A 13,383-nucleotide genomic window follows, 5' to 3' on the forward strand; every position below is an offset into this window, starting at 1 on the left:
AATTAGTTTGAGGTCAATATTCTGAAGAAGACTTTTAGATTATTTTTTGCACCAGTTGCCAGTGGTGGCCACCAGGGGTCGCCATAGCATCGATGAAGAAGAACACCATCATCAAACCCTTTTCGCCGTTCTTTCCAATGAATCCTGAACCCCGTCGCTCGCCGTAGCCTCGTCGCATCTACGGTGGTCGAGGGAAGACAGAAAACACAAACTCTCTCAACGATGTGTGTCGACTCCAGGAAAAAGAAGAAGTGTCGGCGTGGATTATTATTATTACTATTGTTATTACCGTCCCTCTTATAGGATATCAGAACATACAAAGACAACCTTATCAAAGATAAATCATTCCGTTTAGGAAGAGGAGACAAAAGGCCCTTATCTTATATTAATTAAGACGTCAGGATCATTAAATAACAAACCGTTTTGTTTTGGATCGAGACCAGGAAACTGAGCCGGATCTTTATATATTATTAAGCCTAGTATTATTATTATTATTATTATTATTATTGATTTTCTTTCTTTCTTTTTGTTTTGTTTAATTGATGAGGTAATAGTATATACATTATAATACTATAGGATGTTGTTGAGAGTGAGCGCCCAGATCGTTGGGGTTCTGGTGCTGTTTTTGGGTGATTTGGTGTTGGCCTGGTTCCAGAACCAACAACAACACAACAACAAACACAACAATAACAACAAACAATCCACTAGCGGCCAGGATCAAAGCTGCTTCTGTCACGTGAGTACAATTTGATATGGACCAGATTCTTCTAAATCTTGACAGTTTTCTGAAGAAAAAACAAACAGGATGTTTCTATGTGTGTCAGTGGTGCTCAAACTATTTCATTAATAAGGACCAGTGGACCACCAAAAAAATGATCTGTTTTTTGGCAAGTTTGCTGCCTGTGAAAGAATTGATTGATTGAAGTATTTATTAACAGTAATTAACAATTACAGTACATTTCAATCAAACTCAATACAACAACTGTTAAGTGGACAAGACCATAGAGCACATTACACTTGTTTTCAATAGGGTCCACCATGTTCAATTCATCATAACATTTAGAGACGTATGCAAATACAAATATACTTCTATAAAGCCAAAAACAGGAAATCATCATAGAGTTAAATAGGGGAGAAAAAAAACTAACATATACAGTGAGGGGAAAAGGGGGCGGCCATATGCATGACATACTTTGAATTATACATTATTGATTGAATGATTTATTAACAGATTGGATAATTACACAGTAGCCTACCTTTCAAGCACAACTCAATACAAAACTGTTAACTGTGGACGACAACATAAAGCATTACACTTGTTTACAATAGGGTATAGCCAAAAACAGGAAATCATCATAGCTAAGGGGGGAAATAACATATACAGTAAAGTCAGTAATCTCAGCAAGGCATATGGCTTCTTGGTTAGGGTGGGTCACGATATTATATCACACGAAAAGATGAAATTACCTGGAGGCAAATCTTTCCGGTGATAAAATGGCCACCAACGTAATAAAAAAAGTCAACCAAAGAACAAGATTCCTTTACAGGATCTCCTCACTGCTCACTGGTCAACAAAAACACCTCGAAGACCCTGACAGGAGCCCTCGTACAACGTTTCTTCGACTATGCATGCACCTCATGGTACCACAGCACCTCAAAGGCCCTTAAAACAAGGCTCCAGACCTCCCAAAACAAACTGGTCAGGGTCCTACTGGGCCTCACCCCCCCCGAACCCACCTCACCCCTGCCCACTTTGACAGGCTGGAATGGCTTTAGGGTTGACGACAGAGTACAGTATCTTGCAATGGGTCTGGTCCACAAGATTCGATACACCACCCAGAAGCCCATGTACCTGTCTAAATATTTCCTTAATGTCAACAAAGTCCACACCCACAACACCAGAGGGAGCTCAACAAACCATGTGCAACCCAGATTTGGTACAAACAAGGGACAAAATTAAATTTCGCTCCTATGCCACCCAAAATGTGGAACGGTCATTAAGACATGTGAATCCCTTGACTCCTTTAAAACCGCTCTCACTCAAAAGGGCACCTACGGACGGCTGCAAATCGAAACTGGCCCCCGTAAAATCTGAATCCCCTGGTGAATCTTGGTGGTGTATTATTGACTCTTGTGGACCACCAGACCCATCGCAAGATGCTGTACTCTGTCGTCATTCAACCCTAAAGCCATTCCAGCCTGTCAAAGTGGGCAGGGGTGAGTTGGGTTCGGGGAGTGAGGCCCGGTAGTAGCATGACCAGTTTGTTTTGGGAAGTCTGGAGCCTTGGTGCCTCCTGGTGGGAAAAATACGTTTGGTTATTTTTACCTAAATAAAGGTGCAAATACTCTGTTACAAGCAAAATGCCTGTGTTCAAAATGTAAGTAAAAGTACAAACATTTGGCAATTCAAAATGTTTGAAGCAGATCTTCAATCATGCGAGCTTGTAGCTCTGCCTCTTTTCAAATAGCCTATTTCTATATTGATAGATTGAAACATTTATTAACATTATGCAGAATAGGTACATTTCAAGCACTGTGGACGACACCATAAAGCATATTACACTTGTTTACTATAGGGTTTACCATTTTCAATTCATCATAACATTTAGAGACGTACAAATATACACTTGTATATAACAAGAAAAAAATCATCATAGGAGGTAAAAAGGATAATATATATATATATATATATATATATATATATATATAGTGAAGGGGGGGGGGGGGCAGATATATTTTTTTACAGGGCTGCAGTTTCAAATTACAGTCGATAGGTGTCCTTTGAGAGCGGTTTTGAAGGAGTCAAGGGATTCACATGTCTTAATGAAAAGAAAAAACAAACAGGGAAGTGGTTACCATGGCATAATGTATGTTTTATAATAAAATAATTTATATCTGGAGAGTTTTCAAAGGAGAGTAGAATTAAAATGTACATTTGGAAATACTCCAGTGAAGTTACTTCAATGCTTCACTTATTAGGCCATATTTTTGTACTCCTCACAGTGTCAGTATTCTCCATTAAGGACGTTTTTAATAGAACAATACTAATTCAAGTTGTAATGATAAACGTGCCGTATTGCCGTTCTTATCATCACTCATATACACGCGATAGCAGAGCATAGAGGTAGCAGTGTTTATTTTTACATGTAGACGCGGAAGTGTATGACAGCGTGGTGCACGCCGATTGGCTGAGACCTCCCGGCGCACGGCCCCGACGGGACTTGTAGTCCCTTTTCGGTCCGCGCGTCATGGAAACTTGTCGGGGAAAAACTACAAAACGGTTCCCCTCCTCTCGTCTCTTTCTTCCGGGGAGGGCGGGACTTGGTTTTCGGTGTGCGTGCGTCGTTGACGTAGGTATTGTCGTTTGGGGAGGTGGAGGAGGCACTTGTACTCCACTACATCTCAGAGAGGGAAATATTGTACTTTTCCACTCCCAAGTTTTTGAAAACTTTAATTACTCAGTTACTTTGTAGATTATTTTTTGATTACAAAACGTGCATTAAGCACTTCAGCCCATACATTTTTGGCCATTTGAAAATAGCTGATCTACAAGCTTGTGCGACTATATACATTTGTGTGAAAATGACTTTATAACTTTGACTTTATATAATACTTTATAACTTTTGTTACTTTTTAAAAGTAGCCTACATTTTTGATACCAATACTTTTGTAACTTATTTTTGCTTACTCAAGTACACATTGAATGCCAGACTCTTCTTTACTTGTAAACAGAGTACAGTTCTACAGTACAAGACTAGTATTGACACTTTTACTCGAGTAAGAAAAAAACAACGCAACTACTTTTCTTTTCCATCGTGGAGGGGAGGAGGAGGAGGAGGAGGAGGCGTGGCTTATTTGAAAGTGTGTGCGTGTGTGTGTGTGTGTGTGTGTTGAAATGACAACAGCTGTCAAAAAAAAAGCACCTGAGGAGTGCGAGCTTGTTGTAACATCAGCTGGACATCATGGGGTTATTCTGTCTGCCGGCTTTTTGCTAAACACGGGGAGGACTTGTTGTTAGATTCATGTAGATTTTAGTAATGCAATAATTTCATAGTTTATACAAAAAGAAAGACATGTTCAGAGGAGGAGGAGGAGGAGGAGGTCGCTGGGTGTCGTGGGCGCTTGTCATCTGTGCGTCTGTAATGCAGCCGTTCCACTCGGCCATGGATCAGGTAGGACTGTCTATAGGGCGGTCACGATTTAACAACACATTTAAGTTTAAGACAATGTGATTGTCAGCACAGATAATTTACTATCGTGACGGCGATTTATTTGTGTTTTGTGTTGAAACGTTGGAATGTATGAATGAAGAATACGTTTCTGTTTGCCCTGGTAATCCAAAAACAAATGGGACAGGGGCAGGTATGACAAATAGGCCTATAACTGAAATGTAAAAAAAAAAGTAAACTGACATTCATTATTCCTAGAGGTAAAATAGGGTAGAAATAATTACGATTATCTCAAATAATTGCGAGACGATTATGAAATAACTGACTGGCTGAAATGTGTAATTTATTTTAATAATTATTCTATTTTAGTTTTACTGGTGAAAGTAGAGGGTAAGGCCTCCCTCCACACTAATGTTATATTTATATTGAACCCATTGCTGTTCTTTGTTTGTTTTTTGTTTAAGTAGATGGTAAGCCCCCCCCACTAACAGCTGACTCTCTTAAAGAGACAGAGACAGGCAGACAGGCGGACACACACACACACACACACACACACACACACACACACACACACACACACACACACACACACACACACACACGCACGCACCAACACACATGTCCCTGTTTGTAACTCGTCAAACATTTTTAAGTTCTACTTCTGGCCAAATATGTACAGTATATACTGCCCAAGCTGGTCCGGTTGCAGACTGATTAGAATCTTTCAAATAGAGCTGAAGATAAATAGTTAAATAAACTATAGTTAATGTAGCCTATCGTATGTTTGTTAATAATACTGATCGAAATATAAACCGGATAATATTAGCCTATATTGTATATTTGTTACAATTTTTTCTGATTTTAAATAATTACCTTTATTATTATTATTTTTACAAAAGCATCATTGTGTAATTTTATTTACTTTGGACTAATCAACAGCTCGCAGCTCTTGTACATCTGCTACTGTTGAACATGTTGAACTGTTATTTAAGATTCTACAAATGCCTTCTAAAATCTGTCGGTTTTTCTGACAAACTCATGTTTCTATGTCAGTGATTTCTCAAACAGTTTCATGTTGTTCCAGGGACCCCCCCCCCCCCAGAAGCAAACATTTGAGTTAAAAACGTTCACTCTGAAAGAATATATATATTCAAAAGATTTGCACCACATTTTCACGATTTTCAAGCTTGAGCTTGTAGATCTGCTATTCTTCAATAGCTAAATTATAACACCAAAAGGGGGTTAAATTGTTGAAAGGTTGAGAAGAAGCGTTTCTTAGAAGGCGTTTCGTAGAGTCGGCCTCCTCAGGTTAAAGTGTTCTAAAAGGATAATTGAGACACTTAACCCCCTCTTCTGTTGTCCGGAGCAGTGCGCTGCAGACGGACACGTTGTCAGCCTGCCATATGTTAGCCCCACCAGAGGAACACGTCAGCTGCTATAGGCTGTCCAGATAGTGATATATTCTTTGTTAAAATTTGTGTTAAAGGGCCCTTTTCTAGTGTTTGTTCAGTAACAGTGTTATTATCACATTTTGCGGGCGGGAACCCCTTTTGGTGTTTTTAAGCATTATGTCATGCTTTAGCTGTTGAAAAAATAGAAGATCTACAAGCTACATAGCTACGAGCTTGTATAGGTCTGCTGTTTTTGAATAATGTGGCGCAAATCTTTGAATATATATTCTTTCAGAGTTAAACATTTTTTAACTCAAATCTTTGCTTCTGGGGGTCCCTGGAACAACATGTTTTCAGACTGGGTTCCGCGGCCAAATACCGATAATTATGGGGGTCCTTGACATGGAAAAAGGTTGAGCACCAACTGACACAGAAACATAGGTTTTTTCAGAAAACATTTTGGATTTTTTAAGAATCGTCATGTCAAAATGGGTTAAACGTCTCTGTGCTAGTAGTCATTGCTATAGTGTTTATTCAGTAACAGAGGTCGCCATGTCAAGGAGAAAATGGAGGCAAAAAAATACACTATTTAAGCTGATAAATGTAACATACATAAATTCATATAAATGGGTGAATAGGGCAGGAATTGATGAACTGCATGTAGCCTCGCATAGCCATACTAATAACATTCTATACTATAATATAGTATTATATAATAAAATAAAATACTAATCTGCCTGGGGCAATAATATGCATTTGCAAAGGCAGATGAAGGCTGTCTATATGCGAGGCCATCATCAGCACCAGTGGTTACTAACCCATTCTGACCTGAGATCAGATTCATACGAGGTTTCCACTGGACACACACTGGTCTGATTAACCCATTCTGACCTGAGATCAGATTCTATAAAAATGTCAGTCGTTCTTCGATTTTTCAAAAATAGCAGACCTACAAGCTCGTAGCGCGCCACTCGAGCTTGTAGATCTGTTCTGCTGTCATGAAAGTTTATAGTTAGAGAAATTCAAAGTCCAGCCGTCTGCTGTCCAGCCTCTCCCACCAACCCCTCACTGGGGAAAATTCTGGGAGGAAAACAGAAACGAGTCATCTTGTTACCCTATATAGAATACATCCATGTATGATAACGGCATCCTAAGGTTAGCAAGGAATATCACCTCTAATACTAGCCATGTGTTGTGTAGAATATAAGGAATATCACCTCTAATACTAGCCATGTGTTGTGTAGAATATAAGGAATATCACCTCTAATACTAGCCATGTGTTGTGTAGAATATAAGGAATATCACCTCTAATACTAGCCATGTGTTGTATAGAATATAAGGAATATCACCTCTAATACTAGCCATGTTTTGTATAGAATATAAGGAATATCACCTCTAATACTAACCATGTTTTGTATAGAATATAAGGAATATCACCTCTAAGACTAGCCATGTTTTGTATAGAATATAAGGAATATCACCATCTAACACTAGCCATGTGTTGTATAGAATATAAGGAATATCACCTCTAATACTAGCCATGTTTTGTATAGAATATAAGGAATATCACCATCTAACACTAGCCATGCAGTGTTGTATAGAATATAAGGAATATCACCTCTAATACTCGCCATGTTTTGTATAGAATATAAGGAATATCACCTCTAATACTAGCCATGTGTTGTATAGAATATAAGGAATATCACCTCTAATACTAACCATGTGTTGTATAGAATATAAGGAATATCACCTCTAATACTAGCCATGTGTTGTATAGAATATAAGGAATATCACCTCTAATACTAGCCATGTTTTTCGTGGAGAGAAAGGTTGCTACCTTCAGGAAGGAGATATGGACATGTATTTTGCGTGTCTTAAGTACCAGGTCTTATTCCCTAACTTGAGTAAACTAAAGACCTGGAGGCGTGATCAATGCTCTTTGGCCACTCAGAATAGCCAAATGGCATTGATCACGCCTCCAGGTCTTTAGTTTACTCAAGTTATGGAATAAGACCTGGTACTTAAGACACGCAAAATACAGCCCATGGTGCTCCAGCATACAATAATGTCAGACTGAAGAGGTCTTTTGTCCATCAGTCGACTCGGAGGCTTAATCAGGTTTTTGGCGTGCAGGACTAGACTGAGCTGTGGACATTGCTCTTTGCCCTCATGTCTCGATACATGCAGGCCTATAACGGCCTTTTATTTTTGTGTCCCGTTTCATGTCAAATGTGTGTATATGTGTGTTGCATACAAGGCCTGCTGGGTCGCAAAACAAATGTCAGTGCGAACTGACAATAAAGTACTATTATCATTATCATACATCATACGGTACTGTTATCATATCATATATCATACTGTACTATTATTAGGGCCGGGAATTTATGCGATTCATTTAGATGAATTAACTACAGAAAAATTAATCGCACTTTTTTTTTTTTAAGGCGGAACGTTTCTCACTGGGCGCATTTCCAGTACTGAATAGGCTCATTAGGCTGCTGCACCGCCTTAAGTTGATATTTTTTCAGACCTCCAGTTCTAGGCAACACAGAATGGGGTGACCTTTTATTATTATTTCCACAACAGGTATATTAATGACAGTAAAATGTTGAAAATTAGTGGTATCCTGTAGTCACTATTCATTGATTCACTGGGATACCAAAAAACATTAAAAAAAAAGGTTTCTCGCTGTTCTCAGGTTGAATATTGATATGCGATTAAAATGCGATTAATCTAGATTAATTAACTACAAAGCCTCTGATTAATTAGATTAATTTATGTAATCGAGTCCCAGCTCTAACTATTATATATCATACTGTACTATTTTGAGGTAGGCTTTTTTTCCCCTTCTTTCATTTCTACTCCACGCACATCTCAGAGGAAAATATTGTAAATGAAAGCTTTAGTTACTAATTACTCTTAACTCAAGTAAATCTTGAATTCCAGACTTATACTTGTAACAGAGTGCTTCTACAATGCGGTATAATATTGCTACTTGTACTTAAGCAAAACAATTGAGTTTTCTTTCCAACCATATGTTGTGTTGCTGAATAGTGCATGAGCTGTGAGATCGGGTGACGCCAGGTCCATCCCTCTGCTGTGAGATCTGTGATCCTCACATAGCAGCTGTCACTCACCTGACACATGTCAGTGCATTGACCGTCAAATGAACACAATCTATGCCAATGTACTCACACTCACTCCCTCTGGAGTGAGTGTGGAACTATATAGTGGTCCTCTGGAGTGAGTGTGGAACTATAGTGGCCCTCTGGAGTGAGTGTGGAACTATAGTGGCCCTCTGGAGTGAGTGTGGAACTATAGTGGCCCTCTGGAGTGAGTGTGGAACTATAGTGGCCCTCTGGAGTGAGTGTGGAACTATATAGTGGCCCTCTGGAGTGAGTGTGGAACTATATAGTGGCCCTCTGGAGTGAGTGTGGAACTATATAGTGGTCCTCTGGAGTGAGTGTGGAACTATAGTGGCCCTCTGGAGTGAGTGTGGAACTATAGTGGCCCTCTGGAGTGAGTGTGGAACTATAGTGGCCCTCTGGAGTGAGTGTGGAACTATATAGTGGTCCTCTGGAGTGAGTGTGGAACTATAGTGGCCCTCTGGAGTGAGTGTGGAACTATAGTGGCCCTCTGGAGTGAGTGTGGAACTATAGTGGCCCTCTGGAGTGAGTGTGGAACTATAGTGGCCCTCTCCATCATCAAAGTTGGTCATATAGTCTGGTAAGCCCGCACTCTATTTGCAAATACTGGGCCCTGGTTGGTCCGTGAAGGATGGAGCGTCACCAGGCCAGACTCCATCTGCAGAGCGAAGGCAGATTGACGCAAAGCTACATATCTGTGAATCAGGATGTGGTCGCTTATAGCGTCGCCACACTTCCTGTCAAAAAGAGGAAGTGCTATGTTCCCCTATCACCCTGTCCTGGTTTTACTCTCGCTCTCTGTGTGTGTGTGTGTGTGTGTGTGTGTGTGTGTGTGTGTGTGTGTGTGTGTGTGTGTGTGTGTGTGTGTGTGTGTGTGTGTGTGTGTGTGTGTGTGTGTGTGTGTGTGTGTGTGTGTGTGTGTGTGTGTGTGTGTGTGTGTGTGCGCGCGTGTAGACCATCTCACAGCTAGGCTACAAATGTAAACTTTTAGTTGTTATCTTTGGCAGCCTAGGGCATGTGCATAAGTTGTTTGTGAGGGGCTTACAAATGGCCGGCCTTTCCAAAAGGAGAGCCAAGCAGTTAGCGAGGTACTGCTCAGTTTCAGCCATTATAGGAAGCCGCTCAATTTGGAGGAGGCGTTGTTTCCTTTATCCATGATTTATGTCTGCTGCCATGTGTCCGACATGTCAGCTGTACTGTATGTAACGATGCTTTGCCGTCCATGCACGTTGTAACTGGCTGCTCTCCCACTGTCAAACTGCACTGGCAGTGTTTATGTCCTTTGTACAGTAACAAGGTATTCCTGTACTTTTCATTATGTTGACATAAATAAACATTTCAAATGTGTGTGTGTGTACGTGTGAGACAAAGAGCAAAGCCAAACAACTTTCCAAATACTGCTCTGTCCAGGCTCTTTCTGTGTGGAGGAGAAAGTGCCATGATGTGTGTGCTTAGCGGCACATGATGGAACTGGCAACCCCGTATTAGTGTCCTTCTATACCTTTCAAGCATTATGTTACACTTTAGCTATTGGAAAATAGCAGATCTACAAGCTCGTCGGTGCCGCGCTACGAGCTTGTAGTAGGGGGGGGGGGGGGGGGTCCCTGGAACAACATATTTTCAGATGGGGGTCGGAGGCTAATTTCAGATAATCTTGCGGGTGGTTTGCCTTGACATGAACATGTTTGAGAACGACTGACATAGAATGTTAGAAACATGGGTTTTTTTCAGAAAACTGACAGGATTTAGAAACTAAAACAGTCGTTCCCGGGTCTAAATGGGTTGTTAAGCGCATTGTGATCACCACGGCGATGACATTGTTAATTGATTATTCACTTACTTCGTGGATAATAAATTGATGAAGTCATTGATTTGTTGCGTTTATTGTTTTTCAGCTGACGGGCGTCCTGGACGACTGTTTCTGCGACATCGAGAGCATCGACGCGTTCAACAACTTCAAGATCTACCCTCGGATCAAGAGACTGACCGAGACCGACTACTTCAGATACTACAGGGTGAGAGAGAGAGAGAGAGAGAGACTATGGAAATATAGTGGTTGTGATAAATTCAGCATGCAATCAAAGTGTAAAACCAATCAATCCACTCCCAAATCCATTTTAGTCGACTCAATCAACTACAGTTGATTTAGTCGACTAAAATTAATTCTTAGTCGACTAAAATCCAATGACATTTAGTCGACTAAAACTAGACTAAAACATTTCATATCATGAATGTGACTAAAACGAAATGAAAAACGGTTAAAAAGGCCGTGAGTTAAAACTAAAACGAAAGTTGCGTTGTATGAATGGGTGTGTTTTATGAATGGATACAGTAAATATATGTGTTACCATTAGAATCACAACCACTGGTCTGAGTAAGCATACAGTACAAAGAATGTGAACACACAGGTTTTTACACACACACACACACACACACACACACACACACACACACACACACACATGCACACATTGCAATTTTTCTCCTGTTGACAAAAATCCACGGAAGGTGGAATTATACCCAAATACACCTAAAGAGTAACACAATAAATGCTAGAAGAAAAGAGTCAACAACCCAAGGACTACCTTTCCTTTCCGGGTCGGCCGGGTCAGAGCCGTCAAATACAAGTTATGACATTGAGGGGGCAGAAACCGAGCACTGTTCTAATGCAGCCTGAACTGAAATTGGAAATACATTGTTTTCAATGAGGGCGTTGCGCAAACCAGAGCTATTTTAAGCATGTGTGCAACATGACAAACTCTTTTTAAAGTATTGTACAGCAGCAACTAAAGTCTCTTTAATGTTTATGTTGTACTATTACTACAAAACAATCTAAAATAAAGGGATTTAAGATCATTAAAGAGTCCAATGCATTTCTGCCTACTTCCGGTCCAGTACTTGTCCCAGTTAGTTGGTTGTCCCCATTCTCAATAGAAGTCTATGTAGGAGAGCCTCCATTGGACTGAAGCCCCATGAGTGACCAATAGGAGTCTATGTAGGAGAGCCTCCATTGGACTGAAGCCCCATGAAGTGACCAATAGGAGTCTATGTAGGAGAGCCTCCATTGGACTGAAGCCCCATGAAGTGACCAATAGAAGTCTATGTAGGAGAGCCTCCATTGGACTGAAGCCCCATCAATTCAATTCAATTAAATTTTATTATAGTGTCAAATCACAACAAGTTGTCTCAAGACACTTTACAACCAACAAAGATCCACCCAGAGCAGCAATATTGCGACAATGGTAACGAAAAACTCCCCTTTAGGAAGAAACGTCAGGCAGAACCCGACTCTAGGGTGGGCGCCGGGCGGCCATCTGCCTCGACCGTGTCGGGGGGGGGGGGGGGGGGGAGGGTAGAGGGAGAGAGAGAGAGATAGACAGAGAGAGAAGTGAACGCATGTTTGCGTAACTGTCTATATCAAAGGCTCCGGGCGGGGTGGCTGCCCGGCACACACACAAGATGCTTTTGCAGGTGTTTTTAAGGGGCGCTAGCCCCTTCTATCAACAGCTTTTGTCCTCACACTTTTGTCCCAAGATTTGCCATTTACAATGAAAGGGGTCAAATGTCCGCTAAATCTAGTCTACGCCCGTCTCAATATTTGCCAATGACATATGAACGGAGAAATTACGTCAGAATTTCCGACTAAATATGACGTAAATAAGGGGCACGGTGGCACAGTTGGTAGTGCTGTCGCCTCACAGCTAGAAGGTCCTGGGTTCGATTCCCGCTCGGGACGCTGTGGGTGCTGGCGGCGTGTTTCCTCCTCCATCAGTGCCCATACCCGAAGGCGGGGTTGGCGAAAGGGCCTTTCTGTGTGGAGTTTGCATGTTCTCCCCGTGTCCCCTAGGGTAGGTACCCTCACAAATAACATGCAGTAATCCTGGTCTCTAAACTGCCTGCCTGCCTGCCCCCGGCTGCCTGGCCAGCCGGGGCGCCTGATGGAGGGGAAAGGAACTGGTTGGAATAATGTGTTCCTTCCACGCGCTACGTCCAACCAGGGAAACTCCCCCCTGTCAGGTGTAAAGGAGCAACTTGGACACTCAGGCATGAAGGAAGCATGAGTTCAAGTCTGTTGCTCTCCCCAGGTTGGTGGAGGGTGTGTAGAGCCCAGGATCACATTAGATGATTGACACAGGGGTGAAAAATGGGTTACAAAATCGTGGGATAAAAATTATTAAAAAAAAGAAAGGGGAATTCCGGTCAAATGTCTGCTAAATCTTGTCTACGCCTGTCTCAATATTTGCCATTGACAAATTACAATGAACGGAGAAATGACGTCAGAATTCCGACTAAAATATGACGAAAATCAAGACATTTGTAGAATGTTTTCTCAGGGTCTACAACGGGTTAACTCGGGTCAGCGTACCAACAAATAAACCCTGTAGTGTACACGTTGTCAATCAGCACAGTAACCACGGCAACGCCATTGATCGATTGTACTGTAATCTCCGTGGTTTAACAGTTACTGTAGAGCAGGCTGACATGACCTTTGAACCCGCCGCTTCCAAAAAGCGTCCGGCCCGCCTGACCCAGGAGAGGAGTTACAGTATTATACCACAGGTCGTTTCCAGTTGAAAGACAACCCTGCCTGTAGTCTAGACGTGCTTAACCCCATTTAGACCTGAGAAAAGATTCTACGAATGCCTTCTAAATGATGACAAAACCCATGTTTCTATA

The 13,383-nt window shown here is 41.3% G+C and overlaps 1 protein-coding gene across 1 annotated transcript in view; it reads left to right on the plus strand.

Annotated features, from left to right (window-relative positions):
- The first annotated feature begins 223 nt into the window (after positions 1 to 223).
- Positions 224 to 13,383, plus strand: part of LOC308309847 (ERO1-like protein beta) — a 32,124-nt gene continuing 18,964 nt past the window's right edge. The window contains 2 exon segments of the mRNA XM_080755782.1: positions 224 to 736; positions 10,602 to 10,721. Coding sequence (XP_080611908.1) covers positions 578 to 736; positions 10,602 to 10,721 — 279 coding nt within the window. The 5' untranslated portion in view covers positions 224 to 577.

Source organism: Protomyctophum bolini, assembly GCF_963924005.1.
Source record: "Protomyctophum bolini genome assembly, chromosome: 3".
Taxonomy (NCBI): domain Eukaryota; kingdom Metazoa; phylum Chordata; class Actinopteri; order Myctophiformes; family Myctophidae; genus Protomyctophum; species Protomyctophum bolini.